Here is a 21,820-nt window from a genome sequence, read left to right on the forward strand (position 1 = left end):
TAATTAATGATTTCGTCAAACGATTAAGGGCATTTGTACTTGTAAAGCTGGCACGTACAATAATATATATATATATATATATTTTTTATATAGATAATAATTTAATTAATTACACATCGGAAGTATCTTGGTCAGACATTAATTTCCTTAAACAAATTTTACTTTCGTATTGAACACTTTTTCAAACTGAAAATAAAAATTCTTTTTCGAAATACATTTACAAATGAATAATATTATATACCATACCAATTTCTTCGACCTTTCTTCTTTTGGGGTTAAAAATTACCAGCAACAGTTTTTTTTTTTTTTTTTTTTTTTTTAATTTTTTTAAATTTTTTTTTCTTTTGCGATTATCCACAAGACTTTGACAATGCATAGATTACCCATCCACATTGCAAAAGTAAGAAAACAACTCACAAGTTGAAATTTGGTGCAACGAGAGAAACGGAAAAGCAAAACCCAAAAAGTAGAGGAGAATCTCCAGAGATGCGACCACACGACAAGCAGCGAACCGTCCTGCCGAAGCGCATAATCGTGATGCGCCACGGCGAGTCCAGGGGCAACCTCGACTCGGCGGCCTACTCCACCATCCCGGACCACAAAATCCCTCTCACCGATGTGGGGCTGGACCAGGCCTGCCGGGCCGGGGTCCAGCTCCGCGGCCTGATCGCCGGGTCCTCCTCCCCCCAGTGGCGGGCCTACTTCTACGTGTCCCCCTACGACCGCACCCGATCGACGCTCCGGGAAGTCGGGCGGGCCTTCTCGAAGCGGCGGGTGATCGGGGTCCGAGAGGAATGCCGGATCCGAGAGCAGGATTTCGGGAACTTCCAGGAGAAGGAGAGGATGCAAGCCATCAAACGGTCTCGGGAACGCTTCGGCCGATTCTTCTATCGCTTCCCCGAGGGCGAGTCCGCCGCCGATGTCTTCGACCGCGTTTGCGGTATGTTCTTTTCTCTGCTTTCTTTGTTTTTCAGTTGCTTTGTTTATGGGCTTTGGAAATTGGAAGCAGTTCTCTCTTTCCTTTTTTAAAATATATTCTGAAGAATTAAAAGAATTTATTATTATATTTTTTTAAATAGATATAAGGATTTTGATTTTTGTGTTTTTGTTGTTTAGTTAGTTCGGTAGTCAGTTGTTGGGTTATTCTTAAAATGGTAAGACCAAGATCCCTCAGAGTTGGGTTATTCTTAAAATGGCTAGTTTGGTTGTTCATCTTTTGAAAAATTATGAATATCCAAAGAATTTGTTTTTTAAATTATGTTTGAGTGGTTTAGAAAATTTGAGACAAAATTAGAAAAAGTTGAATAAAATCTGAGTAAAATTTGAATTCTAAAAAACAGTATTTGAAAAATGAATTTCACCCTAAATTTGTTCGAATTTCAATCATTGTTTTTAAATCTGAATGAGATGGTAAATGTTTTCCACTATTTAATTTGAAAGAAATTGTTGAGATTTGATGAAATCTACTTGGTAAGCCCAGAATGGTATACACAGAGTGATATATATATATATATATATATATATATATATATATATATATATATATATATATATATATATATATATATATATATATGTATGTATAGGATTTTGGATTTCTTTTCTTCTTCTTTGGGTCAAATTATTTGGATGTTTTGTTTGGCTGGTGGGAAAATGTTGGGAAGGAGAAGAAAAGTTGGAAGCCGCAACTATTTTTCAGCTTTAAACCTCATTGGGAGGTAATTCAAGGGACTGATCCATGAGTCTAAAAGGGTGGCTAAGAAGTAGTATTTTAAAATTTAATTTAAAATATTAGACAGTAAATGTTCACATACTAAACCTTTAGCATATCAATTAATGTAATCTAGTAGTACAAAAAAAAATTGAATTGACTACATAGATGTGGATTCAGAGTTAAGACCTTCATAGACTGCTGGTGCTGGAGGCTTAATCAAGCTGTGTAGATCAGTTGCAGAAGCAGGGTTGCTCATGCATGTTTTGGAGCTTTCATTTTGGTCAAATTCAAATTATGCAATAGAGAATTGTATGAAAAAGTTCTAACATCTTATAATTGGCTTAAGTGGTAAGGGTATTGGTCTTTGTGGTAGTTCCATGAGGTTTAAGGGTTGAATCCTCTTGGGTGCAAACAATTACTCGGGGCCAGTCCTCCGACAAACCCTGAGTATTACCCAATTCGTATGGAGGGGGTGCTTTACATAGGTCCAAGGTTTACTTAACAGGGTTGGGTACACGAAGTGGCACTGCCTTGGAGGGGTTCTTCATCATATAAAAATGTACACCCCGGTCCCATATTGGAAAGAGATAAGTAGCCTATATAGAATTGATGGTTTATAAAGATACTCATGAGTATTAAGTCTCACATTGCATAAAACTGGACTTTATAAGGAATTCTAGAGAAGCCTTAAATTGATTAGTCATTTTGAGACGATAGCGCATATATGGCTACGCTTTTTTCTGAGTCGTTACAAAAAAATTCCCGAAAACTTCAAAAACCATCAATGTGGACATATGTTATTGACTCTATTTATTTGCAAAATCAAAATCTTGTGCAAGTGAAATGATATATGAATGGTGCAGGTTTTCTAGAATCTTTATGGAGGGACATAGAAATGAACAGGCTTCGCCATGATCCTGAACATGACCTGAATCTTATAATTGTATCACATGGGCTAACCTCGCGCGTCTTCCTGACGAAGTGGTTCAAGTGGACGGTTGAGCAATTTGAGCGCCTGAACAATCTCGGCAACTGTGAATACAGAGTGATAGAGTTGGGAGGCGGTGGAGAGTATAGCTTAGCAATCCATCACACGGAGGAGGAAATGCGAGAATGGGGGCTCGACTCTGAAATGATAGCAGACCAAAAATGGCGAGCTCATGCCAAGAAGGGTGACTGGAATGACGATTGCCCCTGGTATCTTGATGCTTTCTTTGACCCTCTGGCTGACTCGGAGGATGACGAAGCGAGTGATAAAGGAAATCCAAGTGATATTTGAATTGAAAGTTGTTTTGATTTTTTTGGCTTGTTTGGAAGCAAATTTGTTTGTTTTTGTTTATATGTTCTTTGATTTTCAAATTGAAATTGAAATAATAAATCGGGCACCGAGGAAGCGTGTTGAATAGGTGTATACCAATAAAAAACGTTATTTTAGAAATTAACGAACCAGCTGAACATCATCAAAAATATGGAAAGCTGTAAAGCAATTAACACAAGCAATTTTGGTGAATAAATTAAACCAAAACTCTAAGAATGAGATAACATTAACAATCTAGGTCACACACATCAAGAGGTTATTGAGTTGTGGATTCATATATCTACCAGTAAAATTATAAAATTTTACATATGTCACCGAGGAGGCGATTGAGGAGGAGTTGTACGTGTGTTTGGACTATTGTCCGTGAGGCCGATAGGAGGCCTCCACGTTTTGAAGAGCTGGCCAATGTTAAGTCAATTTTTTTATATAGATATGCCAAAGTGGCATCTTTTGGAATGTTGTAAAAACAATAGTAGTTTACGTTATGTAAATGATATTAAGTTTCATATATGAGAAATATTGTACCAGAAGCTATGGTATGCTTTGTGAGTGATTTTGTAGTTTTTAAATAAAAATTATACTTGATTTTCTTCTTCTGCTATGAGTGTATGAGAAATTAGTAGCGTTACGTGAAATTTAAATAATTCTGTTATAAGGCTTATATAAAAGCCGGGACGTTACAGCTTTGATCTGCTATCCAACACCGGCTAATTAATTGCCAAATATAATCTGGAAGACATGACCATGTATTAGCCAATTGTCCAAAGTCCAATATAATCTGATCTAGGTTACATAACTATATTCTAGGCTCCTCTCTTACTAGCCCATTGACACATGTTTGGGGAACCTCATTTTGTATTGGGCTCTCTTTTGTTCTTGACCCAAATAGGGGTCCTCTAGTTAGGTCCCAAATTAGGGATAGGAAGAAAGGGCAAAGAGCAGTTTGTAATTAATTCTCTCATTGGTTTAGATTTTTCTACTAAACCCTTATTATTATTTTATTTTATATATTTTAAAATTATTATTATTATTATTATTATTATTATTATTACCATTCATCATTCATCCATTTTTTGTTTCTTTACTCCTAAATTTATTTCCTTTTCCTAACTAACTAATTCATTAACTTCAACTAAAGTAACTAACTAAATATTCACTCACTATTAAAAAACTAACACTATTTAAAATTATTATTATTTATTACTTTCGCACTCCCTAAAGCTGAATGTTACACCAAGTGGGTCATTCTTTCTTGGAAATTCCCCCTTTTGGAAAGTCAAATAATTAATTTAGAATTTTTTTTAGAATTTTCTAAAGTAAAAATAGGACTAGTTGATTTTCCAAGAGAAAAATGTTTTTAAAAGTCAATGAATTTTAAATAAAAGTGATTTTAATGAATAAAGAGGTTTAATTAAGGTTAGAGTATGATTAGACTATTAGAGTTAAAGTTGACGTATATGAAATTATTAATTCAGGCTCTTAACACTCGTTCGGCCTTTTTGTAGATGAGAAGTAAGTGATATTTCTTACCCATTCTACGTACATCATTTTTATGTTTATTTAAATATTTATGCTTTAAATATTATCATGTGCAATGTTTCTTTTATGTGATTATCACGATGATAAGTTGTTGTTTTTTTTTTTTTTAAAAAAAAAAAAATGCTATGGTGTCATTTGAATAAACGTGATACTTTTATGTTCGTAAGAAAGAAAAGATTTTCAAAGAGAGAAAACTCCCTCTCATATTAGAATTTAAGAAAGAGAAAAGTCCAGGGCATATGATAAGGTAGATATTTTATGAAATTATTTGGCGAAAGAGAAAGAGAGAAAGCACGACACTATACCGGAATTGGGATTAGGCACGCCATAATGAAGGACATTTACGTGAAAGTATGGTCTATCACCATGTTTTGTTAGGCTTAATGCACCCAGAATTTAATCAGCGGCCCAAGGCATATCCACAACCATAGATATCATCAAATCGTTGTATGAAGGTTGGATCTCGCAACCCCAAGCATATGGGAAGAAATTGTATACAATAATGCAAATGCCATAACATAAGAAATAGAAATAAGGTTTTCTTAATTAAGTTTTATCAAGAGATGCATAAAGAATTTTCTTTCTTATACTTAACTAATGTTAGAAAACAAAGGGAAGACAGAAAACAGAGAAGAACACAGGTAAACTCAAGAGCTACATCTTTACTGATTCTCAATACATTCTTCAATTACAAGAGGAATAATATATAGAGATGTAAAGGGAACAATATCCCATAAAACATGGAATGAAATATGCTGGAAATCAGGAGATATTGGAGAGTAAAACAAGGAGAAGATTCTGCAGAAATAAAGGGGAGAAGCTGCCGTGAGAGAGAGCTGATATGTTTGAGGATTTTGTGCTTTGATTTGAGGATCCTTTTGCATGTCTGATTTATCATCTTAATAACTAAGGCCTCGTTTGGTTTACGGAATAAGTATTCCAATGGAAAATAAAATAGTTATTACAGATATTGAAAGAGAATAGAATGAAATAGTTATTCATACTCTTTAGTTTGGTGACAACACATTTTTTAATTAGAATCAAATCAAAAATACTAAAAACCATACATTATTAAAAATTAATAAAAAAAAAAAACTCAAATTATATATATATAAAAAAAATTGAAAGCTAGTGGCCGACCACCCACAGAAGAGCCTAGGGTGTTCGCGGCCATCCTCGGCTCTTTGGTAGGTGGCTAGGCCACCCTTGAGGGGCTCAGGTGGTGGCCTGTGCCACCTCCAAATGCTCCGAGGGTGGTCGACTGTAGCTCAATGGGTAGTCGGCCAGTCACAGTATAACATATGTTGGTTTTTTTAAAAAAAACAAGAAAAAAAAAAAAGAAAGAGAAAATAGAAAATAATGAGTGAAGTTTTCTAGAAAATGTAGTATATTCATAAAGGAATAGCTATTCCTCTCATTTTTTAGAGGAATAGGTATTCATTTTCGTAAGGGAATAGTTTGGTTTCATTCCAGGTGTTTATTCTGCAAACCAAACGAAACCTAATTATCTTCAAAGAAAAAGTTTTTAAAGAACTTTTTCGCTCACCCATTTTGTTTTCCTCTTTTCAAGCCAGGAAGAGACAAATTAGAAGGTCAGATGCTTATTTAGTTGGAGATGATCCTATCATATCATGCTATGTTTTGTTTCATCTAAGAGAGATTTTTAGAAACACTTGTTATGTTATGTCATGTTTTATAACCTTTGGTTTCTGCATTTCATTTCAATAAAGTTTCTAAACTCATTTCAATAAGTGTTCGATGGTTGCCCTATTTATCACTTTGGCGCATACGAGGCTTTTACGATTGAGTAATTCTAAATGTTCAATTCCTATCTTACTCTCATATAACATCTTGAGATTGGTGTGATAGTGCTTATAAATCCTTAAATTTTACAATAAAAAACCTAACCCCTAACAAATTGGAGGTGTTACAGGCATGGACATGGGATGTTAAGTATTTGAATGATTGAATGCAAAACCTCGAGGCACTTCACCAAATAACTAATAAGGTGCAACCATGGACTTGCATTTTCTTGCTTCAGGCTCAAGTTTGGACTATTTTGCCATCAAAATTTAGATGGAAAATTGCAAGATTAATTATTCATTGATCAGTTGCAAACAAGCCTGGTAATGACCTACCCAAGCTCAAGCCAAGCCAAGTGGTTGCCTGGCTGCCCTAGCTAGAAACTGGAAATTGCGTTTCTTAACTAAATGCATAACTAAACTAAGGAGTTAACCTAAAAACCAATTATAAGTTATAAATTAGGGCTGGCTTGATATATTTTAAGGTATAAGGCGACAAGTTTAAATGAGATAATTTTATGTATTATTGATTAAATTATTAATATTATATTTTTATTTAAAAATCATTCTTTTCACTTTTTGAGATGAAAAATTATTAATTATGTTTTTATATTCAAGTTTTTTAACATCTCATTTTCAATTCTTTTTTTTTTTTTTTGAGATAAGATGAAATATATTATTAATGAAAGATCAAACCAGAAAAACTTGCTAAGCAAGAAGTACAGATTGAAGAAAAGAGGGACACTCCTCAAACCACACCCCTCATGGGATGTTCACAGTCCGGAGTGCGTATTACCTTGAACACAATATGTGGACTCGGGGTTTGGGTGAGAGCTCTCATGCTAAGGAAGAGGAAGTTTTTTGGAAGGAGCTATGGAAGTTGAGAGCTCCAGCTGTGGTTAAAAATTTTGTGTGGAAGGTTGGTAATGAGTTGCTCCCAACAAAAGGGAACCTTTTTAGGAGGAAGGTCGTACAAGATATGGCTTGTCCGATTGGAAAATGATAAAACCACAACCTTTTTGTACAACTCCCTCACAACCCCACTCACAATGGTGGTAGGGGTTGTGATGGGGTTGTGAGCCAATCATGTCCTTGTCCGATTTGCTTGCAGGAACGGAGGATGTCTTCCACATTCTTTGGAGTTGTAAATCTGCCATGGCAGTGTGGCAAGAATGTGGGATTATTTACTAACTTTTTATCATATTAGAGTCTTATAATTTTTCTTTTTAAAGAACCTTTATTGTAAAATGAGGAATGCAATTTTGTAGACTGTTATATGATTATCATACAACTGAGATGACCTGGCAGGAAAAACATCATTTAGATAACAATCAATGATGATTTTCATTGTCATGTCACCTTAGTCGTATAACAGTCTACTAAATAATTTTTTTTTTTTTTACCATATTGGAGCTTTAAAAATATTTTTTTTATAAAAAAAATAAAAATAAAAATTATTGTACAATTATTAATTGAAATACTTAAGCAACCGCCTAAGTTGCCTAAGAGTTCAACCGGCCCTGCTCACCGGTTCGCCAATGAAGCATTAATTATACCTGAGCAAGAGGCAATTAATGCTTTCTTAAGGAAACCCTCCATATGTTTTGGATATTATTTCTATTGAACAATATGCTTAAATTGGTTATTATATATTTTGTGCTCGAAAAAAAAAAAAAAAATTCAGCCTTCCCTAAGTTATATATATATATATATAAATCAATATATGTAGGTCCCTCTGATTTGCACTCTCAATGTGTTTCAATGAAATTTGATTGATAGTATGGTAATATTACTTTTCTTAATTTGTTAACGGCCTAGATTTAACACTAGATCTAATAAGTCAAAAATTACTTTTTCTTAATTTTTTGGCCTGATATCATTAAAAAATTTAGGTAAAAGCAGTTAATGAATTCTTATCACATGCCCCATAATGAAAATTATCTATGTTGTAAAGCTTTTACAAGATATAGTTTGGTAACCACCAAGACGAAAGAGATGAAGAATTCTTCCAACTGAGAGACAGAGAGAGGACACGCCATGTGCCAACATGGCCCCAATTGCAGTCCAATCAGAGAGCGCCCTCCAACATCGGCCAATGCAATTTTTTCACAATACAGAAGGTTTTCTGTACCCAAACCAACAAAATGATTAAAGCAGTCTCCTTCTTGGTTAACCAAAACCCCCCAACCGAATCTCTCTTTTGCTCTCTCTCTTTCTCTCGCTACAAATCTACCTACATTTTGCTTATCTCATGAACATATCTTCTTTACACTTTCCCGGGATCTGAGTCTCCTTTATTTTCCCTGAAAAACAAAGTTAAAGTGCTCCGTGTTTCACAAACACACACATATAAAATCCGAGATGAAGTTAAAGTGCTTCAATCATTAGTTATAGTCAAATTCTGCGCCTATGACCCGGTTCTTGAAATGGGTAATATCTGATGCTGATTGCTGGGTGTTCTTTTTATTCTTGCAAAGAAAAGTTCACACACACTTCTAGAAGACGCCCAAATCGTCCAATGATTGTGTCGTGGTCTTATTTAAAGTGCGACCCAGATCTTGAAATGCATATCTAGTTTCCGATAGTGGGCATTCTTCATTTCTTGCTAAAATAATCACACTCTTCTAGTAGACACCAAAGATTGGGTTATGGCCGGATTTCGAGTAATGGGTGTTTGATATTTGATCTTGGGTGTTCTTCATTTTGCTGGGGTCAAATCATATTTGGGTTTTTTCTTTGGGAGGGAATAGATGGCTTATCCACCGGACCATGGGATCGCTACTAATGGGGCTTTGAGGTTGGTGTTGTTTTTGGTAGGTGTGAGTTTGGTTGGATACACAGTTGGGCCGCCACTGTACTGGCGCTTGAAGGGGAATTCAACTGGTCAAGCTTCATGTCCTTCATGTGTTTGTGATTGCTCTTCAGAGGATCTCCTCTCCGAACCTTTAGGTGAGTTTCAGTTTCATGGCCTGTTAAAAACTTTCTAAATATAGAAACATTGGTCCATTTGCATATTTATGCGTAACTCATTTTGCATTCTGACTTTGAGAATTTGGTATACCATTGTTTTAGAACATTCTCTTTTTGGCATGATCAATAGTGCTCCTTTGGCAGTTATGCTTCAGATGCGTCCCTTTGCAGAGTTACTAGTGATATTAGTTTTACAATTCTATTATTTTTATATCTCGAATACGTTAGTCACGGAAAATGCTGATATTGTGTGATATTAGTGCTACTTTTCAATTTTTGACTTATTCAAAAAATTAGAGAAAAAATATTCGTTTTGTTTTTTTAAATGTTAGGGTAACAAATAAGCCACATCAACTGGGTAGGAAAGCATTCCAAGTAGCCAATTTGTATAGCATGTACTCGATTTAATTCCTAAAACTTATTAGTTTATTAGAGCACTCACAATGGCTTCATAATTTTTCCAAATCTAACTCTAAAAAACTACTTCTATTGATTTAGCTAGTCACTTTTTAAAACTCTTAAAAAAACAAACTCTCTTAAATGTTTCTCTACTTTAAATAAATACTATTTTTTTAATCACAAAAATAAGTGCCATGAAAACATTTGTGGTGCCACGAGGGAAAAGGTTGGCACAGTTTGCAATAAGTAGTATTAAAAAAAATTATAACATTGTCTTTTTGGTTCTTTAAATCTAAAGAGAAAAGCTGACAAATGTTATGTTTAACATTTGCTAAAGAGTTTGTTATATGGGTATTTTTGTGGTTTTTGTTAAAAATGTAGCGAGAAAAAACTAAATATGAAAAGTCCATTGTGAGTGCTCTTATCTAGTTAAATTTGGAAATTTAGCTTTGTTGAAACTGGTTTTTTGTTGATATATTGAAGGAGACTGCTTTTACAGCTTAGTCTGCCAAGGGATTTACTGGAAAGAGACATCCCTTTTTTTTTTTTTTTTGGAAATAAGTTTAACAAGTCCCTACTAGGTCTCTTTTTAGTAAAGCTTTGGGTTGCTTAGGAGTGAAATTTACACTGGTCCATCTTTTTTTAACTTCTGTGTGAGTGTGAGGTGGGAATTGGGGTTAGTTGTACTTGGTCTCTGTTTAGTTTAGCAGTTTTAAAACATAGGGGTTGAAAAAATAGCAATTTCAAGACCCAGTTAATGAAAATGCGATTTTAAAAACACAGTTAAACATTTGGTAAAATCGTGATTCGGCCTTCAAAAGTAAAATTTTTTCAAACGCACTCCCAAACAGGACATTAGATCCTCTTTAATTATAGTCTCTCAGTGGATGGTGTAGATGTTACTTGGGCTCAAAATTGGTTTTACCGTTCTGGTATATCATGAATTACTGTGATTGGGCATTAACCAAGTTTGAGTAGTACTTCTGTTATTACTAGGCTTCATCACTTTTTCTGTGTCTATCTTTGAGCTTTGTAGTATTAGTTATATTTGCTTGTCACTTCTGTTGATACATTTTTTGTTTTTTGTTTTTTATCCTTCTAGCAGGAATCGTCAACAGCTCATTTTCTGGTCAGTTCATGTTTTTTCCTTCTATTTTTGTTTAAGTGTTATTTTAAGCTTTCCATTTGGGACGGGGAGCATGTGTTTCTGGCAGTTTGGAACCTCAAAAACTTGTTGAGGATTCACCCTTGCATGTCTTGTTGTGGGATATTAATTGAGTGCTTTCAGGAATAGAGTGGTGATGAACATGTGTCCAAAGGGCCATATGAAATTATTATACGACTTATCTTCCTGAACATCTGCAGAGATAGAAAGAAGGCCAATGTCGGAGTTGTATTTGCTTCTTTTTTTCAGCACTTTGAAGCTTCTAATTGGATATGTAGAAATTTTTGAAGCATCCCATGATTTTAAAATTTTCCCATCCAGAAAAAAATGTTTTAAAACAAATTATACTGAAAAATATAGTCAAATAGCATTTTTTTTAGTAATGGTTTAAATGTTTCTACTAAATACTACTTTTGATCTTTATCTTCAGTAGTTTTAGCATACCAAAGTAAATCAGCCGCCCCTTCTTTCTCTGGAAAGTAATGCATAGCTGATATATCATTAATACTTTTTTTCTAGATTCGAAAAAAAATGGTAGGAAATTTGAGAGCATCTTGTAAAAGTCATGTCTTACCTTGAGAAACCCATTGATATTGAAATGGAATAGTTAGTTTCTTTAAGAACTTGAACTCATTTTCTGTGATATATCAGTACAGAGTTTATGATCTATGATTGAAAACCTAAGAAATTGTGTGGTTCCATAAAACTGGAGGTCAACTGCAAGAGTTCAGCAAGTGACCTGAAGCCACTTTTAGAGAATAAATGGATAAAATCAAGAAAAAGAAAATGCTCACTGGTACATTTACAAGTTTTCTTCTGCATATTCATCTAATCATTTTATTCACAATGTGCAGACTGTGGTAAAAATGATCCTGATATGAATGAGGAAATGGAGAAGGATCTTATAGCTTTACTGTCAGAGGAACTAAGTTTAGTGAAAGCTGTTGCTAATGATACTATGGAACATTCCAAGGCATTGATAATGGACACTAGGAAAGCCTATTCACACTATCAAAAGGAGGCAGAAAAGTGCAGTGCTGGAGTGGAAACTTGCGAAGAAGCAAGGGCGAGGGCTGAAAGAGAACTCGCAGAGGAGCTTAAGCTTTCAGCATTGTGGGAGAAACGGGCTCGTGAATGGGGGTGGAAGGATAACAGAAGAACACGCTCATGATTTTTTAGTTATTATGTTTTTGTTTTATGCTAATGTTAGGCTTCTGATTTTGACTTGTCATTGTACAACTGATTTTGAGGTCTCTTGTGAATATAGATACGTTTAACACTATTTACTTTTCAACTGGTCTTGTATACTATTTACAATAAATCCAACCTCTCATGCATTGGATTTCTACTGTAATTATTGATCTTTTTGTAGTTATAATCAGAAGGAAATAAGGGAGGTCACTTCAAGTACAAAATCACAGGCCTGCAAAGTGCCGTATTCAGTGGATCTAAATGTCGTTTTGCTCTTTATCCTCGCATCGATCAACATATTTAACAAGCTTGGTCATTCACATTTACCTACTTTTTCAACGCTCATTATCCACACGTGGTTTAATGACTTTATTTTTACCACTTTAGTTTCAATTTGTATCGTAGATGATACCTTGCTTATAGCTAAAATCAAAGATAGTATTTCCAACCATAAAATTGATGGAAGTTCACGTCAACCCAATAACAAACTGACATGTGAACATATCTCATATTAAAAATTAAAAAACTCATTAAAATATGTGACGATATTGAAACTCCTTAAAGGTGTTCTATTTGCTCTTAGCTCTCGTTTTTTTATCGGAATATTAATCAAACAAACCGAAGGGACCCCTTTACTATTAAGGGATTAGTAGAACGAATCGCACTTTTTTACTAAACCACACCCACTACAATGCAATTATTGTATCGAAATGTCTCATTTGTCGAACAAAAAAATTGGCCATAATAATTAAGAAGATAGTATAAAAAAAGAATCATGAAAATTAGAGCGTTGAGTGCTTTGTTCAAGGAAATATATATATATATATATATATATATATATATATATATATATATATATATATATATATATATATATTAATTTTTAATATGAGATATGTCCACGTGTCATTTTCTTGTTGGGTTGACGTGAACTACCATCAATTTTATAGACAGACTTTGAAATAAATATCATTTTCGTTTTAGCCATAAACGAAGTACCATCTACGATACAAATAGAAACCGAAGTGAGCAAAAATAAAGCCTCTAAACCTAAAAAATATTTCAACTTCCGGCAAAATATAATCATAATTATTTTTTCTCCACTTCAAGCCTTCGTTTTTCTACTAGCTTATAATTAACACACAAAAACAAGGGAGCTACGAAATGCTTCCAAAGCGCACAGTTTATTGTTAATATAATAGCCCTGTCTGGCTAAGGAAAAGCCAGAAGCTCCACTCACACATTACAACTGCGCTCCCAAAGTTAAATAGAAGGCAAGAAAGTCCCCCACGTCAATCATTTTCCCTTGTGAAAAAAATAAAGGCAACATCCAGTTTGACCTGAGCATTGCCAAGTATCGAGACCATGAGATATTGAGATCTTTTTCAACATGTAAAGTGTGGAAATCAATGACGAATTCTTCGAGTTTATTTAAGTGACATCCAGGCTGCCTCCATCAAGTCAAATATATACTGTCCAATACTGCAAATCCGGCTGCAACACCACCTTCATCTGATGAAGAAATCTTAGTCCGCAGCAAGTAACCGCATTGGTCATTGATGATCACCTTGCTCTTGTTCCTGCACATTCCATTCCAAGATTATCAAGTGTTTCGCAAATGAGAAACTCAGGACGAATATGCCTTTCGTAGTGCTTGCTTGGTATGTTGAAAGAAAATGGGGTTAAGAAAACCAACTGCCAAAATGGATTCATTGAAGTGATTGACAAAGAGAGACATGTAAATTGCCAGGGTTGGGGGTGGGGGTGGGGGTGGGGGTGCCTTACGTTGAATAAATGCAAAGCACATGTACCTCAAGTAAGCACCATATATACCAAGTTCTGAAATGGCATGATCTTTATGACAAATGCCATCGCGCATCAAAAATGTGGGGAAAACATTAGGGAATATCCTTTGCATTAGGATGTAAGCTGCACTTCCATCGGTCCCTTCCTTCTGCAATCGTAGAAGGGTTTCTCTCACATCGGAACCGTAGATATTGTTCCCTGAAGTAGAAAGATAAATCAGTTGTTAACAATGTTATTAACGGCAAGAACAGCAGAGCAGAGTTCAGAAAAATATGATACCTCCGCCTTCTCTTTGGGGTTTCATAACAAACAGCTCAGGTACTTCAATTGCCTTTTTGACAATTTCCAGGTCATCCAAACTCCACAATCCAGCAAAGCATTTTCGTAGTTTGGCAATGTCCTCTTTATTGTCAAGAAACCTGCTAACAAAGGAAGCTTTAAGGAAGAAAAGCCAATTGGAAGTAAACCAGTTCTGCTAAAATTTACAAAAGAACGAGGAACTCATAATTTTCAGGACAATAAGCAAGAGAGAAAAATACTTCTATCATGTTTTAGCTGGTAAAGATGTCAATACTTAATGATTTGAGTCCCTTTAATAAATAAAGTCGCCTCCTTCTTTCGATAGAAACTAGATGCCATTTTTGGGGTTAAAAATAAGTAACTTAACACTATATTTTCAACTTCACCTGAAAAATCATTTGTATTAACCTATTACTAACCATTCTTTTAGCCATCAGTAAATCATTCGCATTAACCTATTACTAACCGTTCTTTTAGCCATCAGAGCCAATCTTATTAGGAGATTGCTTCCAAACACACCAAGTAGTACTGATTCTCAAATGACATGGACATTGTAAGGATTAGTAATCATGCAATACCTCTCAAGTACATCGGGTTTTGCAAGTTCTTGTTGAATCTTCTTGGTTCCTGCTAAATGATAAGATATTGATGGGCACTTGATGGCAGATGACTGCTCCATAAGTAGCCTAGCTTTCCATTCCTACGAATCGAGTAAGAATGAGTATGGAATAATCATATGATAGGCATGATATCCTGAGTTTGACGCATCTACTGGCATGGTATAATGGAATTCTAGTAGATGGATAGTATCTTACGGTTGTGTTAGAGATTATTTAGCAAGCATCGAGCAGAAAAAATCTAAAAGTTAGAAGTCATTACCAGATTTAGGAACAATTCAGGAGGCAATATCAGAATAATGCAAACAGTCATTTGATTATACCTCAATATTGCCATATCGATGCTGGTTTTTTTTTAAAAAAAAATTTCCTTTCTACCATTTCAAAGATTTGATGCTCACATTTTAAGGCAAAAAGACCATAAGGATTATCTTTGGAAAGACATTAGATTTTAAACATTTTAAGAATTAAGATAAGAACATGAAGAAACTGATGATGAAGTTGATAATGGTTTGGCACCTTTCATACAAGCATAAATTATGAATCATGTTTAACTCAAAAAACTGCCTCATACACTCTCATGCGCGAACGTTAAAAATTCAGTAAATTCCCCTACCATGGATGATAGGAAGTTTTACTATTCACAACTCTGCATGACCTGATTGGTAAAAGAGGGTGTTGGATATCCACTCTCATGGTGTACCACCAATCAACGTCTAGTAGTCTTTACCTACTTTATACCAAGGATAAAGAGACACATGCAGGATTACCTGACAACCATTATCGCTCTCAAGATTAACAAGACAGATGTTCATGCCATTGAGGACTTGGGATTTGTCCATTAGCACCAGAAATTTCCTAGGACTAGAGAACAAATGTTTACATTTCCAAGGAAAAGCAAAGATTCTTCTCCAGACAAAACCATCATTCTGAGCAGCAGGAAAATAAAGCAAAGATGCTTACTGATTCTGAAGGATAATCATTTGGCGTATAGCCAGCTCTAAAATAAATTACTGCAATTGCTTTACCACCCCTGCAAATGAAAGTCTTTTCTATATTAAAGTAAAAAAGATAACATAGTAAAGCATCAAGTCTAGATTAGAAAACTCATTATTCCAAGGCATAAGGCTACATACACAAGAAGTGTTCCATCTGGTAGAAGTTCTCCTTCGGTGTCAATTTCTGCCATCGTTTTCCGAATAGTTGTAATGCTATGTGTATTACAAAGCTAAGGAAGCTAACTCTTTGCTGACTCTTCAAAAAGGCTCTCTTACACACACACACACACACACACACACACACACACACACACACCAAAAAAAAAAAAAGGATACACCAACAATAATCTAGGATAGAGAAGAAAAAATAATTTTTTAAAAAGTAAATCATTTTGGAAATTAAGATTTTCCTATGCTTTTTATCAATATAGGTTCGAAGAAACACAATATAATAGCCCACAAGTAGTCATGCTAAGGTTTTTCAACCCTTGTGATGCCTTGGAGGCACCACTAGCCTGTTACACATGGGAGCCTGTGATAGATATAAAGAGGATATCTTTCTTTCAGAACTGCAGAAAGCCAATGTTGGTCGTACATGTTACGCTCTTCAGCCTGAACCACAAACATAACTACAGCTCTGTACAATTTTATTCACAGTTACATACACCTTAAATCACCTTAGTGAATGCAGCAGCAGAAAAGAAACCAAGAAAACATATTTTGAAATCTAACCTGGGATTATTATACTCAGTCCAAGCTTTAGCAAATGCCTCCACAAAGTGACTAAGAGCAGTATTGCCAGGAATCCTTTTAGGATCTAATCCAAGGACTTCACCATAATGATTAAGTAAGCTTCTGCAGAATGACCAAGGTTTAAATACTTCTTGATCACTCTATGTACTTACATTTCTGAAAAATGCATCAGAACAATACAATGAACGCTATATAGTTTTTTTTTTTTATAAGTAATTGTAATTTTATAAAAAACAGCGTAAGGCGCCCCTAGTACACACGGAGTATACAAGAAGCAACAGCCTCACCACCGACCCGACAAGGAACAGCCCACAAAACAACCCAACCCTAAGCCCCTAAAGCTCACAATCTTCAATCATATCCCACCTCCTATGGTGTCTCTCGCACAACTTAGTGTTAGAATTTTTGTCTTAGAGGCCAATAAACAGGCAAACAACTGCTAGGACAAAATGAAACAGGCAGGAAAACATCGACGTTGGTTGGCTGGTTGGCACCTCCACCCCACCCCACCCCACACTGGCAGTAGGGAGAATGACTAAGATGGTGGTTAGAGCAGTTCTAAAATCTTGTCATGTATGCCACATTTACTTTCAATAAATGAATGGCAAATATATAATAGATAAGGACATGGACATTGCAACTGTTCTAACCCCTGTTCCATTCTAACCACCCATGACAGTTTTCCTTGCTAAGGATACAGAGGTCATTTTATTTGACCCCGGTACACTGGTGAATGGCTTAACCTTTTAGTGCCTGCTTCACAGCCTTTTCAACATGTAATCAGGAACTCAGAATATACTCCGGATAATTCATTACTAGAAATCAAACCCAGCACCCAAACTTAATTTTCAAGAAATTCTTAAGTTAGAAGGAAGGTTTTTCCAATTTTATTTGATATTGCTTGCGCAAAAGGATGCTTCTGTTGCAATTCATGTGGAACTTTCTAGAGGTTCCATTCAGTGTAACATGAGCTTTGCTAGAGTGATTCATAATTGGGAGGTGAATGTCTTTGCCTTGTTCTTCAGGGTGTTGTATTTAGTGCGATTGAGATGGGAAGATGAGGACAAGCTGTTGCGGGTTACATCCAAAAGAGGATTGTTTCATGTTAAATCCTTTTATAGTGTCATGGGGTGTAATGATGGCTTTTGTTTACCTTGGAATAGTGTTTGGCAGACTATGGTTCCGTCGATGGTAGCTTTTTTTGCTTGGTCGGCCTAGGAAAGATCGTTACCATGGACAATCTCTAAAAGCGCGCGTCATTGTGGTTGATAGGTGTTGTATGTGTAAAAAAAATGTGGAGTCTGTGGACCATCTTCTTCTTTACTGTGCTTAGACGAATAGTCAACTTGTATGCTTGTTGGTGGATTGCCGGCAACACTCGGAGTGCTACTGTGTGGAAGATTGTTCCTTTATGCCTTTTGTGGTGTCTTTGGAGGGAAATGAATGACAAAAGTTTTGAGGACCGTAAGTGGACTTTAGAGGAGATTAATTCTTTATTTTTCAACGCCTTGTATCTTTGGACAGCTGCTTTTGTCTCTCCTTTGCTGATTAGTTATTATGACTTTCTTGTTCTTTTTGCTCCTACTAGGCATGCGGCTTCTCTTGTATACTCCATGTGTACCTGGAGCCGCCCTATGCTTTTTATGATATCTCAATTACTTATTTAAAAATAAAATAAAATAAAAAGTTTTTAAATAAGATGTGAAATGCAAATTCCAGAAATAGTTGACCTGTGGAGCTCAGTGACAAGACAACTAAGGCCAGGGAATGAAGACGAAATTGTGTTCAGTTCTATTTGGAAAAGCAATTTAGTTTGTTCATCAAGCATATAATCTGAGCGATGTAAACCCAAGCGTATTTCCTGTGTAAAAAATTCAAACAAAGATTAGTATTTTCCCCACTTCTGAACCATAAAAATTACTGTCTTTTACACCAAATAGTTAGTGAAATAAAGAAAATGAAGTTAATAGGTAAGGGGTGTAAGAAACTACATAAACACCATAATGATTCTGTTTCATCTTTCATCACTTTTATGATCCTAGAATGCCTTTCATTTATAATAACACGCTAAATTCATTCAAAAAAATTTGTTTATAAGCTAAATGAAAAAAGTAATTTATGTTATAAAAAAAAAAATGGAATTTATGCAATAAACATTATAATCATGAAATGGAGACGCTCAGACTAAAATGACCAAGAAGCTCTACAAAGATCAAAATAAATCCTCTCACAATAATTTTTGTCCATATGCCCTATCTTTTTTGATAAGTAAACGTAAAAGAAGGTAAATTATCCATATGCCCTATCAAAATATACACTTACCTCTTTCTTGTTAATCTCTAGCATCTTGGAATGAATATCTAAAAGTCTAGATGTAAAAGCATCTGCTTTCTTAGTTCTGCAATGTGAAGAATAGAAGAGACATCAATTCACAAATGTTTCCAATCTCTTCAGTCAATCAGAGAAACTTGAAACTGAAGAAAAACAAATGCCATAAGTAGAAGAAATCAAACTTAAAGAAAGATAGACAGGAAGCAGCACAAATGTAAAGGAGTATTGTGAAATCGGCCTATTTAAACTTAGAGGAAACATATATGCTAAAGTTAAGGACAAGCTAGAGGGGCAGTGAAACTATTCTGAATATGACATGCATCTACCAAGGGCATAGTCCTGCAAAATACTTTCGATGCAAATCATCCTTGAAAAAAGGGAAAAAGATAAAAAGGACCAGAAGCTCAGCATGGTGGACAGATTAGAAATGATTGGATGGAGATTACAACAAAGCCTGGAAACTATAGAGTTCCTCATCAAGAACCAAAACAAACAACCACTTCATGAAGGTCAAAAGTGTTGATTGGTTGGACAATCATGCTGTCAGAGTTTGCAGGCACATTTTTTTCTTAAATAGGAGGTTGATGCAGTGCTAAAGCCCAATATGCAACTTGCTAGTCAAATCCCAATCAAATCCTAGCATAAGAGCATTCACAGCAGCCTTTAGCTATTTTGGCTGGCCAAAATGCTGAAAGGGCTCTAAAACGCTCTCCATCAGCTCTTAAGGTGCTAAAACTATGAGCAGATAAACCAAAGAAGGCATTTGTTATGGGAATAATAACCTAGTAGGGGCAAATACTGGAACTTATTTGATTTAACCCATGTCCAGTGGGTCGGATGAGGTTTTTTTCCGTTCAATAAATTAGGCTGTTTGCATGCAACCACATACATAATAATAATAATAATTACTTGTTTGTGTGTGTACGAGGGAGAAGATTTTAAAGAGAGACTACCTGGACAATGACTCCTGTAGAAATTTGCCATCCAAACTCACTCGATCAACAAGTTCACTAAATATTGGGGCCAACTCACACGCTTGTCTCCACTGACTTTCTGGTAATGGAATGGGCAATAAGGCAAATGGGGCATGTACCAAGCCTACGCCGGGCACTTTTCCTGATCTCTATGATTGAAAGCAACCAAACATCAAATTCAAGTATTGATAATTAAACATAAAGAGCATAATTTAGTGCCCATTGTGTCTTTAAGCCTATACCATCCCTCCAAACCCCCCCCACCCCCCCCCAAAAGAAAAAAGAAGAAGATACTAATCTTGTTCTTAGCTGGCAAACCAACTTCATATCAGATCATTATCAGATATATTGTAAATCTCTAGCTTTTAAGAAAATTATTCCACGCTCAGTATCTGGGCATGATACGATCGGGCTCTAATTGATTGACAGTTACACAATCCAAATTTGGGAGGAAAGTAAAATCAAATGAAAAAACATACTCCCAATGTTACACTACATGCTGAACTAAGTTGATATTCTCAATTTTCTCAGGAATTACAACAAAAATTACGAAGTTACAAAGAAATGAAAAACTTGAATGTAACCGAACAGAAGGTCAGCAAACCAACACCATCAAACTGAACAAGAAAATTCATCCAAAAAAAAAAACTGAACAAGAAAGAGAGAGATTCAAAATGATAATCCTTTTTTGTCCACTGACCTGTACAGACTTGTCACCAATAACAAGCCCATGGAGAGAGCTCCAAACAAGAGCATCATAAACCATCTCCTGAAGCAAATCTTGATCAATCCCATGATAATCAAACATGGGTTTTCTTGCACTCCCCTCTTCTTGGATCTCCACACCCTCAACTTTCCCACACTTCACAGCCAACCCTGAAGAAGGTAAAGGGGTCTGGGCCATGATTTTTATCGGTTTTAGCAAATAGGTGTGGAAGATTTTGGAAGTTGGGCACAAAAATGGGTTGGAATTTGATCTGGGATTGGATTTTGACGAGGTAGTGATGGGTAGGGAGTAAAGTATGCAAGTGGGGAAAGTGAGGGAATGAGAGGAGCAAGAGGAAAAGGCAGCGCCCATTTTGATCTTGACCCCTTTTTTTGGTTATTTCTAACTTTTTGGTTTTGGGTTTGGGAATTGAGATAACGTCATGAAGATTAGGTAGTTTTGCAACACTTTTTTGGAGGGTATCCATATGCGTAGGACGTATCATTACCAAGAACCAACATATGTTCATGCCATAATCACTAGGAATTCATGTTAGTGGTGGTCTTAATTCTCTTTTTCTTGTTTTTCAATGAAAAGCTTTTAAGGCATTTATAACTTTGTTTATTTTTTCCGGACTACTTTTTGTATTAGTAATTGTAAGAACTAATTATAATTGAAAGAGATAAAGAAAATAGAGAAAACATAGATTTTAGGTGGTTAGGCCTAAGACTTATATCCACACGTTAAAACCTTTTGTTGACTACATATTTCCTTAATATATTTCATTGCATACAATAGCCTATTTACAGAAAAAGAATCTGAACGTTACAAATTTCTTTTACTTCTACACTAACAATAATTTATCATCTTGTAACTTTTGACTCTTGAGTGTATATAACTTTTGTCTCTTGAATACTTGTAACTATTGTCTCTTGAGTTCTTGTAACTCTTGTCTCAATACGCCCCTAAAAACCCAGCGGTATAACACAGACATTGAGGTTTGATCTTGAACATCAAAGGGCTAGAAAAAAAAAAAAAAAAATGTGGCTACTATGGCCTGAATGGAAACATCGGTTTCTATGACCGAAACTTGGACTTCGACGACAATGGCCGAGACTTGGACATCGGCGACTTTAACCGGCATCGGCTATTATGGCCAAAATTTGGACATCAACAACTTTAGTCGGAAACAGCTACTATTGTCGAAATTGAACCAACTATGAGCATGAAACCTCTT

At 35.4% G+C, this 21,820-nt stretch overlaps 3 protein-coding genes across 4 annotated transcripts; 2 read left to right on the top strand and 1 right to left on the bottom strand.

Annotated features, from left to right (window-relative positions):
* Nucleotides 1-388: 388 nt before the first annotated feature.
* LOC133883083 (phosphoglycerate mutase-like protein AT74) lies at nucleotides 389-3,117 on the top strand. Its single transcript, XM_062322282.1, has 2 exons — nucleotides 389-940; nucleotides 2,578-3,117. Exons 1-2 carry the CDS (start codon nucleotides 487-489, stop codon nucleotides 2,991-2,993), a joined length of 870 nt encoding a protein of 289 aa, XP_062178266.1. The 5' UTR covers nucleotides 389-486; the 3' UTR covers nucleotides 2,994-3,117.
* Nucleotides 3,118-8,350: 5,233 nt separating this feature from the next.
* LOC133851749 (uncharacterized) lies at nucleotides 8,351-12,308 on the top strand. Of its 2 annotated transcripts, none has more exons than XM_062288305.1 (3): nucleotides 8,351-9,322; nucleotides 10,845-10,871; nucleotides 11,762-12,308. In XM_062288305.1, exons 1-3 carry the CDS (start codon nucleotides 9,124-9,126, stop codon nucleotides 12,076-12,078), a joined length of 543 nt encoding a protein of 180 aa, XP_062144289.1. In that variant the 5' UTR covers nucleotides 8,351-9,123; the 3' UTR covers nucleotides 12,079-12,308. The 2 variants fall into 2 exon arrangements, with proteins under 2 accessions (XP_062144289.1, XP_062144290.1); XM_062288306.1 differs by having other exon boundaries at nucleotides 8,354-9,322; nucleotides 10,848-10,871.
* Nucleotides 12,309-13,158: 850 nt separating this feature from the next.
* Nucleotides 13,159-20,981, bottom strand: LOC133851623 (glutathione synthetase, chloroplastic). Its single transcript, XM_062288123.1, has 12 exons — nucleotides 20,578-20,981; nucleotides 19,857-20,026; nucleotides 18,895-18,970; nucleotides 18,303-18,433; nucleotides 16,552-16,674; nucleotides 16,375-16,456; nucleotides 15,958-16,037; nucleotides 15,785-15,854; nucleotides 14,783-14,904; nucleotides 14,184-14,323; nucleotides 13,910-14,102; nucleotides 13,159-13,678 (listed from the first exon to the last, which is right to left on the bottom strand). Exons 1-12 carry the CDS (start codon nucleotides 20,953-20,955, stop codon nucleotides 13,555-13,557), a joined length of 1,689 nt encoding a protein of 562 aa, XP_062144107.1. The 5' UTR covers nucleotides 20,956-20,981; the 3' UTR covers nucleotides 13,159-13,554.
* Nucleotides 20,982-21,820: the final 839 nt, after the last annotated feature.

Source organism: Alnus glutinosa, chromosome 12 (assembly GCF_958979055.1).
Source record: "Alnus glutinosa chromosome 12, dhAlnGlut1.1, whole genome shotgun sequence".
NCBI lineage: Eukaryota > Viridiplantae > Streptophyta > Magnoliopsida > Fagales > Betulaceae > Alnus > Alnus glutinosa.

Excerpts from the sequence above, each read along its gene's own strand:
- LOC133883083 (XM_062322282.1), top strand. The coding sequence starts at position 487 with ATGCGACCACACGACAAGCAGCGAACCGTCCTGCCGAAGCGCATAATC. Across the intron at positions 941-2,577 it reads TGTCTTCGACCGCGTTTGCG|GTTTTCTAGAATCTTTATGG; the intron begins GTATGTTCTTTT and ends TGAATGGTGCAG.
- LOC133851749 (XM_062288305.1), top strand. The coding sequence starts at position 9,124 with ATGGCTTATCCACCGGACCATGGGATCGCTACTAATGGGGCTTTGAGG. Across the intron at positions 9,323-10,844 it reads TCTCCTCTCCGAACCTTTAG|CAGGAATCGTCAACAGCTCA; the intron begins GTGAGTTTCAGT and ends TTATCCTTCTAG. Across the intron at positions 10,872-11,761 it reads CGTCAACAGCTCATTTTCTG|ACTGTGGTAAAAATGATCCT; the intron begins GTCAGTTCATGT and ends CACAATGTGCAG.
- LOC133851623 (XM_062288123.1), bottom strand. The coding sequence starts at position 20,955 with ATGGGCGCTGCCTTTTCCTCTTGCTCCTCTCATTCCCTCACTTTCCCC. Across the intron at positions 20,027-20,577 it reads TTGGTGACAAGTCTGTACAG|AGATCAGGAAAAGTGCCCGG; the intron begins GTCAGTGGACAA and ends TTTCAATCATAG. Across the intron at positions 16,457-16,551 it reads ACTGAGTATAATAATCCCAG|AGCTGTAGTTATGTTTGTGG; the intron begins GTTAGATTTCAA and ends AAAATTGTACAG.